This window comes from Capra hircus, chromosome 4, assembly GCF_001704415.2.
Source record: "Capra hircus breed San Clemente chromosome 4, ASM170441v1, whole genome shotgun sequence".
Lineage (NCBI taxonomy): Eukaryota > Metazoa > Chordata > Mammalia > Artiodactyla > Bovidae > Capra > Capra hircus.
In genome coordinates, this window is record NC_030811.1 from 82048607 (window position 1) to 82071554 (window position 22948).

The 22948-nt window shown below is 36.1% G+C and overlaps 1 protein-coding gene across 6 annotated transcripts in view; it reads right to left on the minus strand.

Moving 5' to 3' along the window:
- The window catches only part of CACNA2D1 (calcium voltage-gated channel auxiliary subunit alpha2delta 1), a 535456-nt gene that overhangs the window by 382789 nt on the left and 129719 nt on the right, over positions 1-22948 (minus strand). For all 6 annotated transcript variants that reach the window (XM_018047284.1, XM_018047282.1, XM_018047283.1 and 3 more), the window contains exon 3: positions 7761-7877. In XM_018047284.1, coding sequence (XP_017902773.1) covers positions 7761-7877 — 117 coding nt within the window. The remainder of the gene's footprint in view (positions 1-7760; positions 7878-22948) is intronic.

Sequence of the window (22948 nt, forward strand, 5' to 3'; positions counted from 1 at the left end):
CAAAGACTACTTGATCAGACTGTCTCCAAATGTACAGCATGTTATGAAGTTTTATTTAAAGATTCTATCATGTGAATCAAAGATGGTAACCTTGGATTAGCATTGCTTCTCTATATTTATTTTTCCCTTGTCAACATCATTCACTAGCACATTTAGATCAAAGCATGTCTATTGTTCTGCTGGGCTGAGTTTGTAATTTTCTGGAACAGAAGTGGAATGAAATACGGATCTTACTCTGACATTCTTTTACAATTATCATAGCTTTCGGAGACTTCTAAGTCTCCAGGTGGAGTTCAATGATTATCACTGTAGAAACAGCACAGCACACATGATTAAGAATCCCAGGTCCGATTCCAGTGCTGACTCTGACCACCTGGGTGTGAGGGCTGGCCAGCGCCGTGGGTGTGGGACCTGTGCAGTCACCCAGCTGGATCCCACAACTGGTCTAAAGCTCTGCGCTGCCCTCTAAATTCTGACTGACTTCTTTCAAGAGGCGCCCCACATTTTCATTTTGGACAAGACCCCACAAATTACACAGCTGTTACTGCCTGTGTGAGATTCCTAATTCAATTCATCTATCTAATTCTCATTATCTTTCATATGATCAACAACCCAACACTCACTCTTCCCCTAATTTTTGCAAATGAAGTGCTATCGGAGCACACATTACATTTGTTAATTTGTCAACACAATGATACTGCTGTGTGAACATTACTTTCTGATGCTAAATAATTAAGTCAACTCAAGTCTATGAAAATCATATTTCCAAAAGACTTTTTTTTTTAATAGAAGCAGACTATCAGTGTTGCCCAGAAGCTTTCCTTTTCTGAACACCTTCCATGAGAAAACTTTTCACTTTCACTTTACCATTAATTCTGCTCTCTGTCTTAAAGGTGTATTTGGCAGCTTTTTTTCCCAAAAGTGCCTTTGCTCAGACAATTCAGTGCAAACACTATTTCATGGAATGGACAAGGAAGAAAGTACTGTATAGCAGAGAGCGATTAACAGCAGGAAATGTTTAAAAAACACCTTGCTGCTAACCTTTAAATAATACAAATAACCTTCAAATAATCAGAACAGAACGTTATAAAAATTAAAGTGCTGAGTGTGGTAGTGAGCAGCAGCACCATTACGAGTATATGGATCTGTTTACTTTTGAGCATACTTTAAGAGGTTCCAAACACAGCACTTAGTGTTTCCCCATTCCTTCTGTCTGACCCCAAATTTCGATCATTATCATTACTTGAGATTTAAAATCCATAAAAATGCTGCTAAAGTACATAACTTGAGAGAGTAAATGTGCTGCTGTATCTGGAGATTTTCATTTAACACACTAGCAAATGGTATCAAGAAAGACAGGCATTTCCCATTTAAACCTGTCATCTACTTCAGAAAAATCATATGTTCTGAGTGAGAACTATGACATCATGTATTATGTTTATTTTGTTAAAAAAAAAAACCCTCATAGTTGTATCCAACCACATTCCCATATACATATACAGAAATTAATTCTTTGCTGTGTAAAGTTGAAAACTTTTTTCAAAATTCCTTGAGTTTTTACTTTTCAACTGTAAAATGAGAACAGTTACACCTATTTTGCTTAATGGACAATGTGTTCGAAATACATAGAAAGAACATAGCAAACTGCTTGGAATATAACTGACATTTAATAAGTGTTAACTACTTATTTGTTCCTATTAGAACTCCAGAGACTTTCACTCTTCTCCGTCAAAGAAAACCACTCATTCACTCATGCCTCAACCTTATCACCCAGAACTCTTAATTTCTTTCATTTCTATTATTTATCAAAAATTTTTTTCTCCACTGTTCATAACAGATTATCATAACAATGTTTACTCTTTTGAACTCACAGTTTCTAACCATTACCAAATCTACCCATGGTTCATGATTTCAAATATTTCAACTATCATTGACTAATTCTCAAGTACCCATGATATTTAAAAAATTTACTCTTACGAGTCTTAAAACATGGACTCAATAGTCCTTTCATTCTACTGCTGTTCATACTGTGCCAAGCCCTGTTAGAAAAAAAGCTGCTTTGACTACACATGCAATCATTATATTTTCAATAAAATATTCTTACAAAATGGGAATTTATATAAAAAGCCAAAGAAAGCAACATTTTCCTTCCCCTCCTCAGCTTCTTCAAAATGAATTTTCTCCAGACTTTCTTCCCTAAAACTCACATTCAGTCTTGAAAAGATTTGATGCAGACACTGGCTGGCTGGATCCACATTTTAATTAAGTACCACAATTCTGTAGAGAGATGTGGTGTCCCAGCTAAAAAACCTCTTATCTATTACTTCCCCTTGCAGCCAAGGGTAACCCAGTAGGATGAACGCAGAAGAAACAGAATGAGACTTCTGGAAATCTCTTGAGCTACCTACATCCAGGTTTCTTGCTCTGAGAGAAAATAAGCTTGCAATCTTTTTATATCCCTCTAGTTGGCTTATGCAATGTTGCTCTTTACAGCATCGGACCTTGCTTCTATCACCAGTCACATCCAAAGCTGGGTGTTGTTTTTGCTTTCTCTCCATCTCTTCATTCTTTCTGGAGTTATTTCTCCACTGATCTCAAGTAGCATAGTGGGTACCTACCAACCTGGGGAGTTCATCTTTCAGTGTCCTATCTTTTTGCCTTTTCACACTGTTCATGGGATTCTCAAGGTAAGAACAGGAAAAGGAGTATGTCAAGGTTGTATATTGTCACCTTGCTTATTTAACATATGCAGAGTACATCATGAGAAACGCTGGACTGAAGTACAAGCTGGAATCAAGATGCTGGGAGAAATATCAATAACCTCAGATATGCAGATGATACTACTTTTATGGCAGAAAGTGAAGAAGAACTAAAGAGCCTCTTGATGAAAGTGGAAGAGGAGAGTGAAAAAGTTGGCTTAAAACTCAGCGTTCAAAAAATGAAGAACATGGCATCCAGTCCCATCACTTCATGGCAAATAAATGGGGAAACAGTCACTGACTTTATTTTGGGGGGCTCCCAAATCACTGCAGATGGTGACTGCAGCCATGAAATTAAGACAGTTACTTCTTAGAAGGAAAGTTATGATCAACCTAGATAGCATATTAAAAATCAGAGACATTACTTTGTCCACAAAGGTCCGTCTAGTCAAGGCTATGGCTTTTCCAGTATGGATGTAAGAGTTGGACTATAAAGAAAGCTGAGTGCCAAAGAATTGATTCTTTTGAACTGTGTTGTTGGAGAAGACTCTTGAGAGTCTCTTGGACTGCAAGGAGATCAGTCCTGAATATTCATTAGAAGGACTGATGCTGAAGCTGAAACTCTAATACTTTGGTCACCTTATGCGAAGAATTGACTCATTGGAAAAGATTCTGATTCAATCGTGGGAAGACTGAAGGCAGGCTGAGAAGGGGAAGACAGAGGATGAGACAGTTAGATGGCAACACCAACTCGATGAACATGAGTTTGAGCAATCTCCGGGATTTGTTGACGGACAGTGAGTCCTGGCATGCTGCAGTCCACGGAATCACAGAGTCAGACACGACTGAGCAACTGAACTGAACTGATTCAAAGTACAGTCTTTGTAGCAGGACCATCACCTGTTTGCTTATTAGAAATTCAGTATATTTGGCCAGATCTACTGAATAAAAAGGGGCTTCCCAGCTAGCACACTGGTCAAGAATCCACCTGCAATGCAGGAGACGCAAAAGATGCAAGTTTGATCCAAAGGTTGGGGAGATCCTCTAGAGTAGGAAATGCCAACCTGCTTCAGTATTTTTGCCTGGGAAATCCTATGGATAGAGGAACCTGGAAGGTACAGTCCAGGGGCCGCAAAGAGTCAGACATGACTGAGCTCACAGACACACATACACATACACACACTAAATAAAAATCTGCATTTTAACAAGAGCCAGAGGTGAACCACATGCACATTAAAGTTTGAGAAACACTGGAATACACTGCTGGTTAAAAACATTTTTGGAAGAAAGTTAAAGGAATATTCAAAGACTCCATTTCCTTACTGAAAAATGAGACTACTAATGGCATATAGTGCACAGCATTATTATGAGATATAATCAGGTAACATTACTTGATAAGCACTCAATAAGGTATAATTGGCATTAAATTTGATCATCTACCTCAAATCTGTACATTCAAGATATACTTCCAATGTATTTATTTATGCAATTACATTGGTACCCCATGCAGATAAATTAAAGCTCCTTTAATACAGAAGTCTCCCTGAGTATAAGCCTATAACAAAAGTAGAAGTAAATTAATAATATACATTTATATTAATAATATAATAATCTTATATTCTTATATAATATTAATATATTGTATTCATTAATATGCATATTATATGAATGAATTTATGAATATGGATATGGATAAATTATGAATTTATTCATGAATTCATATTCATCTTATATTCATTTACAACACAATATAGAACCTGTTTTTTCATTATCCTCAAAATATTTCTCTTTCTAATAATGTATTTATTTCTATATATTCAAACAGTTAAATAAAAAATTTAGTTTGCAAACAAACATGAATCTTTCTCCCTCACATAAAACCTAACAAATTCTACATTTCATTAGTCATTAGGCTTTCTGTACTCTCCCATCATGTGCTTAAGATAGCCAGTGATCCCACAGGACTCAAATAATATACCAGGTATCTAGATCTTCAGTTCAGAATGATAAAAAATAAAGTCTCATTAAGCTTCCATTTTAATCCAGTCAAAGGCAAGATACATCCTACTGCATTCCAAGACCTTCTTCTAAGGACTGTGATGACCAGATTACCTGCTTCCTACATCCAGGGCAAAAAAAATATGTAAGCTGATAAAAATCAATATAAATGGAATCATTTTCAGTAGTCATTAGTGAATATTAATCACTTAAGAAGAAAGTAATTTTTATTAAACTTTTAATGAAAATATATTTACATCTATAAATGATGCTTTAAAGAGGTATTCATATAACAAAACCTGAAGATAATGTTATGAATCTTCTAATCATGAAAATTTGCCTTACCATTACACATTTCTTAAAAATTGTGCCTCACAGAGGACTCTGTAGACACTTCTCCAAAGAAGACATACACATGGCCATTAGGCTCGCGGAAAAATGGTCAAAATCGCTAGTTATTGGAGAAACACAAATGAAAACTACAATGAGGTACCACCTCACACTGGTGAAAATGGCCATCATTTAAAAGTCTAGAAATAAGCAAATACTGGAGAAAGTGTAGCAAAATGGGAACTCTCATACCTGTTGGTGGGAATATATGTTACTGTAGCCAATATGGAGAACAGTGTGGATATTCCTCAGAAAACTAAAAACAGAGTTACCAGCAATCCCACATCTAGGCATTTACCCAGACAAAACTATAATTCAAAAAGATACATGCATCCCTATGTTCATAGCACCACCATTCACAATAGCCAAGACATGGAAGCAACCTAAATATCCATTGACAGATAAATGGATAAAGATGACGTGGTACCATATATGTAATGGAATACTGCTCAGTCATCAAAAGCAACAGAATAATGCCACATGCAGGAACATAGATGCAACTAGAAATTATTATACTAGGTGAAGTCAGAAAGAGAAAGATAAAAGCCACATGTTATCAGTTATATGTGGAATCTAAAACATGGCACAAATGAACCTATCTACAAAACAAACACACTCACAGATGTACGAGAACAGACTTGTGGTTCAGCCAAGGGAAGGGAGTAGGGAGAAGGATGGACTGGGAGGTTGGGGTTAGTAGATGCAAACTACTACATTTAGACTGGATAAAAAACAAGTCCTACCGTGTAGCAAAGCAAAATATATCCAATCTCTTGAAATAAACCATAATAGAATATTTTAAAAGAGGGTATCAGTTCTGTTCAGTCGCTCAGTAGTGTCCGACTCTTTGTGACCCTATGAATTGCAGCACACCAGCCCTCCCTGTCCATCACCAACTCCTGGAGTTCACCCAATCTCACGTCTATCGAGTCGATGATGCCATCCAGCCATCTCATCCTCTGTCGTCCCCTTCTCCTCCTGCCCCCAATCCCTCCCAGCATCAGAGTCTTTTCCAATGAGTCAAGTCTTTGAAAGAGGTGGCCAAAGTACATAATGATATCAGTTCTTCCAAATTTTGTCTTAATTTGGAATTCGATGGAATACCATTTAAAATCCCAGTAAAAATTGTTTCAAATAATTGCATGCTGAATATAAATTTTAAATAATGTGTGAAAGTTCAGGACTAGCCAAGATCCTTTTGAAGAAGAATATGGTGAGAAGCTGAGCATACTAGCTTGATAAATGGGGCTTCATCAAGGGAAGGTAAAATATTTAATATATGGTCTCAGGAGAACTGATCAGAAAAAAAAATCATTTGTATTGTGACCTAAATTGTATATTGATATTAGCTACCTGTGGCTTAAATAGATATGAAAGAAATGGAATCTTTTACAATAAAATACACAAAAATATTTAGAACATCAGAGTAGGAAATGATTTTTTAAACGAAGCATACACCTCAAAATATTTTTTTTAAGTTGACTCTGACAGCATTAAAATTAAGAACTTATTTGATCAAAATATACCATTAAGACAATAAAAAGACAAGTCACAAACTGGAAAAAGAGATTTGCATCACGTGTAACTGAAATGAACTACCATCAACAATATACAATCTATGAATAAATTTAAATGATTAAAATGTGTAAAAGATATGAAGAAATATGTCACTGAAGAGGAAACAAGAATATTCAGAATACAAAACAGATAACCGTGTCATTAGGGATAAGCAGAGATGCCATTCGGCACCTACTCAGCTGCCTATAGTTAAGAACTCTGACATTGCCACTTATTGGCCAGAATACGGACCAATGGGGACTCAAATACTGGTAGTAGAGGTCTAAACTGATACAACTATTTTGGAAAATCAGTGTCATACTTATGTAATCTGATTTTATGAATACCCTATAGTCTAGTATTCTACTATCACATACTGATCCGTATTCTTGCACATACGTACCAAGAAACTCGTTCAAGAAAATGAAGCCACCCTATTCATGGTTCAATCCAAATAATAATTTACCAGCAGAGATTAAATGAATAAATTAAGATATATCTTCAGAAAATAATATTTTCCATGAATAAAAATGAATTAAATCTAAGAACAAACACCTAAAAAACTCATGCAAACATGTTGATGGAAGAAAGGAAGTGGCTGAAGACCACATACAGCATTATGACTAATACATGTCTAGCAAAACATTTATGTGAGGTACAGCTACTTTTAAAGAGCAAAGAAACAAGTAATCAAATATCTAGTGTACTGGCTATCTCTGGTATAGAAGCAGGGTGATGAGACAAAAACTACAAAGGCAGGTTTAATGACGCTTGCAATATTCAAGGATTTTACACTGTATGATCAGTTTAAACAGGATTATTACACATGATTACTTATATATGTATAAATAGATGTATATTCTAATTAAATATACTATTTCTCTGTATTAAAATCACCTAATATATACAAATAAAATAATAATTAGAAACAAGCTAATGCATTATTTCAAGTCCACAATGATACCATGATCTCATCTTTTATGAACATATATTGGATGAACACAGTTTCTCAGATAAAATAAGCATACTAAAGAAAACCTCCAAATAAAGCATGAAAGATAAATAATAAATGAGTAATACAGAATAATAAAATGAGTAGATACAATTTAAACTCACCACCAGGGCTTTGGATCTGTTGCTCAGAAGTTTTTCAATATCCCTGGCTGCAATTTCCACCAGCTGGCGTGCATTATTTGGCTCCACAGTATACAAATCTTGGTATTTCTCATAAATCTGTATGTAGAGGAAATAAAATTAGTAAGAACAATAATTGCTTATTTGGTTTCTGTCCTCTCATTAGAACGTATTTAAAACCATAAACAACTGATAAGAAAGACAAAACTGTTCCTCGCTTCATCTTGATCTTTTTAGAGTTCCAATATGTTCAAAATATATATATATATACATATACATGTATACATACATATACATATATTTATTTACATATACATATGTGTATATATGTGTGCATATACATATATATACATTTACATATGTTGATATACATATAAAGATCAATTAACTGTAAGACCACAAGCTCACCGAAACAGTATATCATGTTAAAAGGTTGTAAAACATCTTGTAACACAACAATTTGTGTGTGTAATTTTGCAAATTAAAGTTGTACCTCCAACCTCAAAGTGAAAAATTGAAAGTGAAAGTCGTGTCCAACTCTTTGCCACCCATGGACTATATAGTCCATGGAATTCTCCAGGCCAGAATACTGGAGTAGGTAGCTGTTCCCTTCTCCAGGGTATCTTTCTGACCCAGGAATTGAACTGGGGTATCCTGCATTGCAGGCAGATTCTTTACCAGCAACCCGGTATTTACTGCCTTCAGCGTTTTAAAGAAACAGGGAGGTTATTCTAGAAAATAGAAGAATTTAAGCATGGGACATCAAAACTGGAGGATGTGTGCACTGAACAAAAGTCGGGACAAGTGAATAAGATACTGCACTGAGGGAGACTGGCACCTTTTGCATCACTGAAGCTAAGATGTATGCTACTAAGCAGGCTTATAACCAAAAAGAGAAACACAGTGAATGAAGACCTTCCCCTCCTCAGATTCATCCTGGTGGCACAGGGAGCTTCACATTTCACAGTGAAGAACAAGGTCACCGAGGTCTACATTAAAATTTGGTTGAAGCTGTAATAGTATAAGCATTTATATTATGAAGCTAAATTTTTTTTAAAACTCACTGAATAAGACTATATTGAAAGTAACCTAGACAGCAAGAGAAAACAATTACATTTCTGGCTCACATCAGTATTTATGGAAGGATTTCCCTAGAGTAGCATAAGATGCACCTGGTTTATCAAGCGTGTATACTCCTGGCAGGAAATAAAGATTAAAAGAAAAGTGGAGGGGGGGTCAGGGAGGAGCACAAAGACAGTGACCTTGTCTGTGGCTGAAAGGCTGGGCTGAAAAGGAAATCCCTTATTCATCCAACAGATGGGTTGCACATGCATGACTAAACCATCTTCAAAGCCAGGGATTGGCAGGTTTTTACTGTCTTATGAGAAGTGAATCCAGGCACAAGCAGGAACCAGTTCAACCCTGCTTTTCACTGGCATAATGCCAGCATTCTGGTTACTACCAACAGGTTCTACAGCTTGGTCCCAGCTGACCATGGATGCTGCTGGTAAACACGGGTTTCAAAAGGAGCAATATACATTGGCTAACATTTATTTTTTGAAGTGTGTTGGTTTCACATGACGTTTCACAGTTTTAAATGCTTTAAAATATATCAACATTGTAATTAATAAGTTAAAATAATTAACTATATTAAAATTAATTATCTAATAAATATTTTTGAAGATTTAAATCAAACTTCTACTGCTAAAATTGTCATTTTTAAACCATGAGGCTTTTCCTCACACTTTGAATTTTGACCTTGTAAGTTCTCATCCCAATTATTCAAGGCACAGTAATTTAGTCATATAAAATCCCAAGAGTTAATGTCATTCAAGATTCCTGCACATTACTGGATTTTTTCTACTTTTTACTGATGGACAGATTATTGTGTCCTCTTTTTAAAGACCCAGGTTATCCATGAAGGACTCCCTCCAGTCCAAAGCTATCTCTTTTGTTTCAGCCTAAGACCTCATCCAGGAACATGAACTCCTAAACAGATTGATTTGAGGTACAAACAGATAAAACTCAAAATCACTTTAATTGATCAAGGATATTTAGCTCTTTGCAGAAAAACCAATATGACTAATTGCTGTGAAAGGCAGGTGTGCTTTGTATCATGAATATCTTGTTCATTTCTGTATAAAGTCTTACCTCCTTCCTGTGATATTGGGACTCTAATAGAATTGAAAGTTGGTAAAGAATAGTTCAGGACACAGTCTCTACTTCATATTATGTACTACAGTTAATGGCAATTATAGTCACTATCTAGGTATGTCAGACATATTAAATGCTATAAAGGATGAATGAATTATAAATAAGACAAAACTAGTTGAAGTATATTTTTTTTTCTCAAGCAGAGAATATTCTCTCAAGTTCAACTTATACAGTAATTTTTTAAAGTTTAGGAAATAAAAAATAAGATCCAGAATGCAAATAAACTTTAATAAATAAAGTCAAGGAAGCGTTAAGTCTAGAGTCCCAATGTAAATGCCCTGCCATACATTTTTAGGTATAATACCACATTTAAAATGTTTTCATTGTAATAAAACATGAATTAGAATCATGTAACAGCCACCATCAAAAGAAGTGGACTTTGCTTCTGGTTTCAAAGAATGTAATCTTGTTTTTGTTGTTGTATGAGATATTGCAATGGCTCTCAAGGAGAGAGAGCCTGGTGCATGTTTAGTGAACAATTTTCAGAGTAGACGGTTTCACATGGATTTTTAAGATATTGTATTTCCATAACTTACAGGTATTTACAATTCCTTCCACCACTAAAATAAACCACATTTCTATAATATTTAACATGCTAACTTGAATATTTTAAAGTATCTTAAACATCTTTTTTCTTCTTCCTAGTTTTTTCTTTTCCTTTATAAAAAAAATAATTATCTGCTTTACCACTTTACCCAATGTCTTTCCTGACAGAAAAACAGCATGATGGGAATAACATGAGTTTCTGGCACCAGACAGAGCTACATTCAAATCACACGTCAGCTCCTCACATGCTATGTGACACTGGCTTCTGTTTCTTCTACTAGAAAGAATGGAGCACATAAAGAGAATTCAAGACAGGATCATTTTCCTCCTGACTGAGAACACTAACATGCTTTTAATTTTTTCTATAGTTCAAACCTTCATACTGCTACCCTTGACACTAGTCTTGAAAAAAAGAATATTTGTCATCTTGTACATTCTTACCTTCTCATCATCTTAACTAGCTGGTTTTAATATTCTTTCACTACAAAACTCACAGGCCAAGATTTGCTGTGATAACAGAAACCATGGTTTCCCTACCTTTTTCACTGAAAACGTCCATTGAGTCTCTTTGCTCTATAGTTAAGCCCATGGTTCAGCGATAATTTTCAGAATAACACATTTAAAAATAACTCACCTGTAATTATCTAAAAAGTAACATCACTCACTGACACAATCTCTAAATAAACATAACTAATGAAATGTTTCAGAAATCATAATATTAGTATCATACCATGGAATTATACCATGAAATACAGTAATTCCCCTACATATGAATGAACTCCCTTCTGAGAGCACGTTCATAAGTCCAATTAGCTTGTAAGTCCAACAAAGTTAGCGAAGGTACCCAACTAACATGATCGGCTACATACTGCTGCTTTTACATTTGCTTTCAGGTATCCTGGGCTTGAAATAAAGATACTGTACTATACTATAAAGTACACAAAAGCACAAACACCTAGAGAGGATGTATGCATGGAATGAAGAATTTCACACATGTGAATTAAGGTGATTCAATCTCATGTGACTGAACATGAGAATGCACTTTTGCATCTTTGAAAGTTTCATCTTGCAGGTTCATAGGTAGGCTGCGCTGTGCTTAGTCCCTCAGTTCAGTCCAACTCTTTGCGACCCCATGGACCGTAGCCTACCAGGCTCCTCCATCCATTGAATTTTCCAGGCAAGAGTACTGGAGAGGGTTGCTGTTTCCTTCTCCAGGGGATCTTCCCAACCCAAGGATCGAACCTGGATCTCCCACATTGCTCGCAGACACTTTACCATCTGAGCCACCCAGGAAGCCAAAATCGTCCATGACTTTCAATTAATCATTTTATTACTGGGAACAGTGGGTGTCAAGCTTCAGAATGTAAGCATGGAGACACTTTAAGTCCCATTTCACATCGCTCAGGAGCAAACCACTGCCCAGAGCAGAAGGAAATGAAATCCTAATGTATCATAGTTACACAAAGGGAATCTGAATGCCACTCTCTATCTGGGACATCTCTTTATTTCAGCAGGATGTGCAGAAATATTCATAGCAAAGCCCCTTGGGATGAACAAATAAGGAAGCTGGAAATTAAGGATAATAATCTCTTCTAGGACATGACCTTGGTATGAGTTCAAGGGGATCCGAACGCAGACTGAATGGCCAGTGGGAAGCAGAGGTCCAGCTGAAGAATATTGGTGAAAACTATCTGGAAAGATTGACCATGTTCTTAGTACCAATAACATTAATATTCATGTCAACATGACAAAAGACAGTAAATACACCAGATATCTTATCATGTCAGTTTCCCTTGTACCCAGAGGCCCAGGAGAAAAGTCAAGAAAATCAGAGAATACTGAAAGGGAGTTGGAACTCTGAATTAACTGAATATAAAACTGATCACAAAAGACTGTTTTAAACTGAAAGAGCCTAACCTTGAAATTGTGAGAATAATTTTTCCCCCATTCTGGGAGAAAGAATGGCAGCTCAGTTAAGTCTTTGTTGATTAAGATTAGATCTCAATTACAGGAGAAAAACTATTAAAAATTCCAACATATGGAGGATGAACAACACACTTCTGAATAACCAACAAATCACAGAAGAAATCAAAAAAGAAATCAAAATATGCATAGAAACTAATGAAAATGAAAACACAACAACCCAAAACCTGTGGGACACTACAAAAGCAGTGCGAAGAGGAAAGTTCATAGCAATACAGGCATACCTCAAGAAACAAGAAAAAAGTCAAATAAATAACCTAACTCTACAACTAAAGCAACTAGAAAAGGAAGAGTTGGAGAACCCCAGAGTTAGTAGTAGGAAAGAAATCTTAAAAATTAGGGCAGAAATAAATGCAAAAGAAACAAAAGAGACCATAGCAAAAATCAACAAAGCCAAAACCTGGTTCTTTGAAAGGATAAATAAAATTGACAAACCATTAGCCAGACTCATCAAGAAGCAAAGAGAGAAAAATCAAATCAATAAAATTAGAAATGAAAATGGAGAGATCACAACAGACAACACAGAAATACAAAGGATCATAAGAGACTACTATCAGCAGTTGTATGCCAATAAAATGGACAACGTGGAAGAAATGGACAAATTCTTAGAAAAGTACAATTTTCCAAAACTGAACCAGGAAGAAATAGAAAATCTTAACAGACCCATCACAAGCACGGAAATTGAAACTGTAATCAGAAATCTTCCAGCAAACAAAAGCCCAGGTCCAGACGGCTTCACAGCTGAATTCTACCAAAAATTTCGAGAAGAGCTAACACCTATCCTCCTCAAACTCTTCCAGAAAACTGCAGAGGAAGGTAAACTTCCAAACTCATTCTATGAGACCACCATTACCCTAATACCAAAACCTGACAAAGATGTCACAAAAAAAGAAAACTACAGGCCAATATCACTGATGAACATAGATGCAAAAATCCTCAACAAAATTCTAGCAATCAGAATCCAACAACACATTAAAAAGATCATACACCATGACCAAGTGGGCTTTATCCCAGGGATGCAAGGATTCTTCAATATCCGCAAATCAATCAATGTAATTCACCACATTAACAAATTGAAAAATAAAAACCATATGATTATCTCAATAGATGCAGAGAAGGCCTTTGACAAAATTCAACATCCATTTATGATAAAAACTCTCCAGAGAGCAGGAATAGAAGGAACATACCTCAACATAATAAAAGCTATATATGACAAACCCACAGCAAACATTATCCTCAATGGTGAAAAATTGAAAGCATTTCCCCTAAAGTCAGGAACAAGACAAGGGTGTCCACTTTCACCGCTACTATTCAACATAGTTCTGGAAGTTTTGGCCACAGCAATCAGAGCAGAAAAAGAAATAAAAGGAATCCAAATTGGAAAAGAAGAAGTAAAACTCTCACTGTTTGCAGATGACATGATCCTCTACATGGAAAACCCTAAAGACTCCACCAGAAAATTACTAGAGCTCATCAATGAATATAGTAAAGTTGCAGGATATAAAATCAACACACAGAAATCCCTTGCATTCCTATACACGAATAATGAGAAAGTAGAAAAAGAAATTAAGGAAACAATTCCACTCACCATTGCAACGAAAAGAATAAAATACTTAGGAATATATCTACCTAAAGAAACTAGAGACCTATATATAGAAAACTATAAAACACTGATGAAAGAAATCAAAGAGGACACTAATAGATGAAGAAATATACCATGTTCATGGATTGGAAGACTCAATATAGTGAAAATGAGTATACTACCCAAAGCAATTTACAAATTCAATGCAATCCCTATCAAGCTACCAGCCACATTATTCACAGAACTAGAACAAATAATTTCAAGATTTGTATGGAAATACAAAAAACCTCGAATAGCCAAAGCAATCTTGAGAAAGAAGAATGGAACTGGAGGAATCAACTTGCCTGACTTCAGGCTCTACTACAAAGCCACAGTCATCAAGACAGTATGGTACTGGCACAAAGACAGACATATAGATCAATGGAACAAAATAGAAAGCCCAGAGATAAATCCACAAACATATGGACACCTTATCTTCGACAAAGGAGGCAAGAATATACAATGGAGTAAAGACAATCTCTTTAACAAGTGGTGCTGGGAAAACTGGTCAACCACTTGTAAAAGAATGAAACTAGATCACTTTCTAACAGTCCACACAAAAATAAACTCAAAATGGATTAAAGATCTAAATGTAAGATCAGAAACTATAAAACTCCTAGAGGAGAACATAGGCAAAACACTCTCCGACATAAATCACAGCAGGATCCTCTATGATCCACCTCCCAGAATTCTGGAAATAAAAGAAAAAATAAACAAATGGGATCTAATTAAAATGAAAAGCTTCTGCACAACAAAGGAAAATATAAGCAAGGTGAAAAGACAGCCTTCTGAATGGGAGAAAATAATAGCAAATGAAGCAACTGACAAACAACTAATCTCAAAAATATACAAGCAACTTATGCAGCTCAATTCCAGAAAAATAAACGACCCAATCAAAAAATGGGCCAAAGAACTAAATAGGCATTTCTCCAAAGAAGACATACGGATGGCTAACAAACACATGAAAAGATGCTCAACATCACTCATTATTAGAGAAATGCAAATCAAAACCACAATGAGGTACCACTTCACACCAGTCAGAATGGCTGCAATCCAAACATCTGCAAGCAATAAATGCTGGAGAGGGTGTGGAGAAAAGGGAACCCTCCTACACTGTTGGTGGGAATGCAAACTAGTACAGCCACTATGCAGAACAGTGTGGAGATTCCTTAAAAAATTGCAAATAGAACTACCTTATGACCTAGCAATCCCACTGCTGGGCATACACACTGAGGAAACCAGAATTGAAAGAGACACATGTACCCCAATGTTCATCGCAGCACTGTTTATAATAGCCAGGACATGGAAACAACCTAGATGTCCATCAGCAGATGAATGGATAAGAAAGCTGTGGTACATATACACAATGGAGTATTACTCAGCCGTTAAAAAGAATTCATTTGAATCAGTTCTGATGAGATGGATGAAACTGGAGCCGATTATACAGAGTGAAGTAAGCCAGAAAGAAAAACACCAATACAGTATACTAACACATATATATGGAATTTAGGAAGATGGCAATGACGACCCTGTATGCAAGACAGCAAAAAAGACACAGATGTGTATAACAGACTTTTGGACTCAGAGGGAGAGGGAGAGGGTGGTATGATTTGGGAGAATGGCATTCTAACATGTATACTATCATGTAAGAATTGAATCGCCAGTCCATGTCTGACGCAGGATACAGCATGCTTGGGGCTGGTGCATGGGGATGACCCAGAGAGATGTTATGGGGAGGGAAGTGGGTGGGGGGTTCATGTTTGGGAACGCATGTAAGAATTAAAGATTTTAAAATTTAAAAAATAAAAAACTGAAAAAAAAAAAGTCTTTGTTGGCAGTAAGTTAAGTTCCCTAAAGATAAACATAGTCAAATGTCTGCATAGTAAATCAAAATATGTACATTTTGATAGCTCCTTCAATAGTTGTACTTCCCTCCATTGGAACTTGTCCTGGACAAGCCATCAAGACCTCTGCCATCTTTCTGAGGGAAGTATTCCCATGGAAGTCACTGATGAAACAGGAGTCAGGGGAGTTTCCTTACAAATGGGTAGCAATATTTTCATGTAAGACCTTGCCATTGGCCCCTGTCCAATAGCATCAAGACATATCAGACCTAAAAATATATAAATAAATAAAAACAAAGGAGAATAGGAAAGATATATTCAATTGAATGCAGAGTTCCAAAGAGTAGCAAGGATAGATAAGAAAGCCTTACTCAGTGATCAATGAAAAGAAATAGAGGAAAACAAGAGAATGGGAAAGACCAGAGATCTCTTCAAGACAATTAGAGATACAAAGGGAACAACTCATGCAAACATGGGCACAATAAAGGACAGAAATGGTATGGACCTACAGAAGCAGAAAATATTAAGAAGAGGTGGCAAGAATACACAGAACAATACAAAAAAGATCTCTATGACTCAGATAATCACAATGTTGTGATCACTCATCTAGAGCAAGACATTCTGGAATGAGAAGTCAAGTGGGCCTTAGGAAGCATCACTATGAACAAAGCTAGTGGAAGTGATAGAATCCCGGTGGAGCTATTTCAAATCCTCAAAAATGATGCTATTAAAGTGCAGCACTCAATATGCCAGCAAATTTGGAAAACTCAGCAGTGACCACAGGACTGGAAAAGGTCAGTTTTCATCCAATCCCAAGAAAGGCAATGACAAAGAATACTCAAACTACCACACAATTGCACTCATCTCACATGCTAGTAAAGTAATGCTCAAAATTCTCCAAGCCAGGCTTTAGCAATACGTGAACCGTGAACTTTCAGATGTTCAAGCTGGTTTTAGAAAAGGCAGAGGAACCAGAGATCAAATTGCCAATATCCACTGGATCATGGAAAAAGCAAGAGAGTTCCAGAAAAACATATATTTCTGTTTTATCGACTATGCCAAAGCCTTTGACTGTGTGGATCACAATAAACTATGGAAAATTCTGAAAGACATGGGAATGCCACACCACCTTGCCTGCCTCCTGAGAAATCTGTATCCAGGTCAAGAAGCAACAGTTAGAATCAGACATGGAACAACAGACTGGTACCACATTGGAAAAGGAGTACATCAAGGCTATATATTGTCACCCTGTTTTTTTAACTTATATGCAGAGTACATCATGTGAAATGCTGGGCTGGATGAAACACAAGCTGGAATCAAGATTGCCGGGAGAAATATCAGTAACCTCAGATATGTAGATGACACCACTATTAAGGCAGAAAGTGAAGAGGAACTAAAGAACCTCTTGATGAAAATGAAAGAGAAGAGTGAAAAGGTTGGCTTAAAACTCAACATTCAAAAAATGAAGATCCTGACATCTGGTCCCATCACTTCATGGCAAATAGATGGCGAAACAGTGGAAACAGTGACAGACTTTATTTTCTTGGGCTCCAAAATCACTGCAGATGGTGACTGCAGTCATGAAATTAAAAGATGCTTGCTGCTTGGAAGAAAAGCTATGACCAACCTAGACAGCATATTAAAAACCACAGACATTACTTTGCTGAAAAAGGTCCGTCTAGTCAAAGCTATGGTTTTTCCAGTAGCCATGAATGGATGTGAGAGTTGGACCATAAAGAAAGCTGAGCACTGAAGAACTGATGCTTTTGAACTATGGTGTTGGAGAAGACTTTGAGAGTCCCTTGGACTGCAAGGAGATCCAACCAGTCCATCTAAAGGAGATCAGTCCTGGGTGTTCACTGGAAGGACTGATGTTGAAGCTGAAACTCCAATACTTTGGGCATCTGATGCAAAGAGCTGACTCTTTTGAAAAGACCCTGATGCTGGAAAAGATTGAGGGAGGAGGAGAAGAGGATGACAGAGGATGAGATGGTTGGATGGCATCAGTGACTCGCTGGACATGAGTTTGAGCAAGCTCCAAGAGTTGGTGATGGACAGGGAAGCCTGGAGTGCTGAAGTCCATGTGGTCGGAAAGAGTCGGAACTGATATCAGACATGGAAACAGCTAATTCCTGAAATAAGAATCTGTGAGGAATCAGATAGAAAAGATATACATGAACAAGGATAATATATTGAACAAATCAAGTTTTCTCCACATAGGATGACAGATGAGTCAAAGTTAAAAGCAGTAGCAAAAGTGAAAAGACTAGAAGCAGAAAAAGTGTGATAAATGATGGCTATGGATGGAGGAGCCTGGTAGGCTGCAGGCCATGGGGTCACAAAGAGTGGGACACGACTGAGGGCCTTCACTTTCTCTTTTCACTTTCATGCATTGGAGAAGAAAATGGCAACCCACTCCAGTGTTCTTGCCTGGAGAACCCCAGGGACAGAGGAGCCTGGTGGGCTGCCGTCTATGGGGTCGCACAGAGTCAGACACAACTGAAGAGACTGAGCAGCAGCAGCAGCATGGTATGTAAAGTAATGACTTCCCAAAGATAAACACATCCTTATCTCTAGAACCTGTGAATATTTTGTTACATGGCAAAGAGGAATTAATTTTGTAGATGAAGTTTTGCTAATCAGTTGCATTTAAAGAGATTATCCTGGATTGTCCTGGACAGTCCAATGTATTCACAAAGATCCTTAAAAACAGAAGAGGAAAACACAACCATGCAAGAGAAAAGCAAATGGATGATAATATGAGAAGAAATTATCACGTGTTGCCGGCTTTTAAGGGTGAGGAAAACGGACCATGAGGCAAGGAAAGGACTTCTCATCCACAGCATTGCTAAGATAATAAATGTGTTATGTCAATAAATTTAGAGTAATTTGTCACACTCACAACAGAAAACGAACACAATGAGTTAGCAGTGGAGACAATGCTAATACTCAGCCTCAGGGGCTGTCTTGGCTCTAGACCTTCCCTCCCACTGCCCAAACTATCTTCCAAACGCCTTAAATTCTTGCTGAAAACCAGACTCTTCCTGAGTTCGCTTAAATGTGGTACCATTATATTTCTTTTACATGTAGTTTTACAATAAATTCCCCAAGTGATTCACTCTACAAAAACTAAAAATGCTAAGAAGTATTTTTCTAAGTTGCGATTAACATTGTTTATTAAATACACTTTGAATGTCCATTTTATTAGTCATAAGACTCTTTTCACTGAAATGAAGAAATAAGCTCTATTGTGAAAATTGTACAGTTTCCATTAGACTTTATGAAATAATGAAGCTATCTCAGGACTCCCATTATAGCCTTCATAATTGTTTAGGAGCTTGAAAAGAAATATTAGAAAGAGGAGCTAAAAATATAAAGAACAGATGGCACACGCTGTACAAAAACATATATGAATTAGGTGAATAAATGTGATTCTACCTCATAATAATGAAAGGTGGGGGTAAGAGAAAAAGTTAGAATATACACCTCACCATCATTCCAATTTCACTATCTTTATTGACTAAATTCACATATCTTCAATACTGATGCAGGCAGGAAAAGAGGTTCACTACCCCCTCGATGGCTTTAGATAATCATAAAATCAATTTCATTTACTTTTAGTTGAATTCTGCAGTTTGGGATATTTTTTTTTCCCTTTGTAATAGTGTTCTGTGGGCTTCTGAATTACTTGTTTCCTAACAACTTAAGAACATCTTGCTTCTTAAAAGATGCAGTAAAACAAAAGTATGATATAATTGTTTTTCTTGGTCACTTTCAAAGATGAAAGTTCCCTTGAGAAATTTTTACAATTCAAAGGTACAGTCTTCCTTTAAATCTATTATAAATCTCATCATCATCTAAGCTGGCCAGCAGAGAGAGACATTAAGATATGTGAAGAATCCTTCATCTAAGGTAAGAGTAACTACTGACACCAAATCTGAATTGATGTTGGAATATATTTTATCAAAACCAAACAAAACCTTCTTCCTTCCTCCATTGAAAACTAGCTGAATTTTAAAAGGTGAAGTATGCCCAAAAAAATATGATTTCCTAATTAACCCCCTAAACTATTCAAACTCTTCCCTCTTGATTTAAAAAGCAAACAGTGCAATCTCAAACAAAAGTCAAGCTTTTAAAATGTGTTGCATCAGCTAACACAATTGGGTAAAAAAAATGAATGCCAACATCAACCGTATATTAATCCAATAGCATTTGCGTAAACTTATGAAGATGTAAGCATTCATAAGATGAAAGAATATGTTAATATCATTAAAAGAATCAGATTTGATTGTCTACAACTTCATTTTAAGTAAATTACAGTTCCTTTTTTCTTTCGATAACCTAGTTTTCTGAAATAGGATACTGCCTTTGAAATTTTTACATCTTCAGTTCTCTGTATGTTTGCTCCCTTTGAGCATATGCAAACATCATTAACATGTAAGTATCATGTTTATTATGTATTTCTTACTTCTCTTAATCACAATGTTAGTATCAAGAGGACAGATTTTTGTCCATTTTGTTTACTGGTTCAGCCCAGCACATAGTATAGTGCCTGGCATATAGCACACACTCAATAAATACTGATGACATGAATCAGTGAATGGACACTGATACTGCCACTATGTCAGGCTTTTCTAGCAATGTGAATGCTTATTTAACAAATTCTTCCTTATATTTTAAAAATGCATATCTATTTTGAACCCCTCAAAAAGGCTACATAAGGTGTTTTGCAGTTATATAATGAAATAAAAATACCTAAATGATAATTAGATTCCAATAATAAATACACAAATAAGGTATTGATCAATATGAGGAAGAGTATTATTACAATTCCATTGAAGAGGTACAGAAAATTTGGCTATCAAAATTCAAAGAAAAGATTACATGGATTGCGACAGTCAAAAGATGGTATTACAGCCATGTTTTAGAGGAAATATGCATTAATAGGAAAGAAAGATATCCGAATGAATGTGATGTAAGGAATTATTGGACAATATTGAAAGGCAAACTGGAACACTATAAGGAAAAGCTTTAAAATTCAGGATATTGGTTTGTATTTTACTGTGTAGTCAAGTCCAAGCTATTTTAAACTGATTCCTAGAACATCTAGTGCCTAGTATCACAATTCATACATAGGAAGAATTCATAGGCTTGTTTATTACAAACATGATCCAAATACTCATACATACATGTATACATAAACATATTCACATGTTAATCATGTACATACACACATATGCATAAACACACATATACAATATGTCGTGTTCTCACCTCTACCGTGCATGTTTTTCCTGTCATAATTACATCAAACAGGCATTCTACAATCAGACACCAGAGTTTGGTAATATTTTCCCTACTTCCGCTATTTGTTCCATTTGATACGACATAGTGTCTTAGCTGGGACAGGAACACATTTCAACTGGGACATCATTTTGAGGAAGAATATTAGGAAAGAAGTCAGAGTTAGTGACTCTTCCACAGCATACACTCCTTCTTGCCCTAATTCCTAGTAACAAGAATTTTATGGTGACGCTTTTGAGCAATATATTTTAAAATGTAAGAAAGAATAGAATAAGTGACAACCACAAATATGCCTGTTCACCATCTCCATACTACACATACGAATAGGTGATTATTTTCAACAAAAAATACAAGTGAAATACTAGGGGTCGTTTCTGGAATAAGGAAAACAACTCTAACAAAGACTGAGATGAGCATGAAAAAGATCCAGATCAAGAATTCTTCAGCTTTTAGGTTGGAGACATCGCCCACATATGGTAAGTTTTAAGTTTCTCTTAGAATACTTAAAATTAAAACAAGAAAAATATTAAGATATGTATAAAACCTACCTACTTAGTCTTCTGTTTGTTTTTGACTCCAGAAATAACTTGTTAAACTATTCTGTTTCCCTTTGAATGTCTGGAGGTATATGTGTTTTGACCAGAAAATTCATATGTAATTAAAAGAGATTATATTAGATTTTATAAAAACTAAATTTAAAAAATAATTAACCATAGGCTGAGTGAGAGGCTCTTTTAATATCCCTAACCTTAAACGACCTAAATTCATTTCACTGCCAACAAAAGAATTTTGAAGAGGAGCAGAGTTTAATTTGCCCTTAAACATAATACTTTATTAACGAACAGATTTTGGAAAGTAAAACTGCTGGCCAGAGATGCTGAGATCCAATTTTTACAACTTTATATTCATTTAAAGAATTCTGGGAGATTTATCCTTGCCTTAAAGTCTTCAGTCCTTCTAGAGCGGTTTTGCAAACTCAGCACTGCACCCTGGACATTTTTACTACATAAGTCTGTTGGGGGGTGGTGTCCTGTGCATTATGGGCTGTTTAGTAGCATCCTCAGTCTCCACACTAGATGCCTATAGCGCTCACCCCTCCCCCGCCCCTGGCTATGACAATCACAAATGTTTCCAAGCATTGACAAATGTCTCCTGCGGGACAAAACTGCCCCTGGCTGAGAACCACTGCTCTAGATATAAAGACATTACTGACAGACGTCTTTAGGGGGGGAAAAAGTAGCAGCAGTAGCTCTGTGTTGCATATTCAGAGTGTGCAGCAGTAAATCATTGTCTTTTATACCATTCATCTTCATTCTGGAGAAGAAGCCAACACTTGGCTACAATACTTAATGAGATTTTGGTTTTCCTCTCTTTGTGCAGCTCATAGACAAGCAAAGAACACAACTACTATACATTACTCTCTCTGTAATTATTATTACCAAATCATTTGACTGCTATTTGGAGAAACAATAACAAATCATTCATCCTTCAAGTACAGCATAATTTAAAGTATTAATTACTGATTGACAATGGAACAGGTTTGTAAGGTAGAAAACATCTGTAATAATCCTTCACTGTTCATGTGTGTGAAACAACAGTACTTAAAAATCTGTTAATAAAATATTGAAAGTCACTTTAAGATTAGAAATTCCCTTACT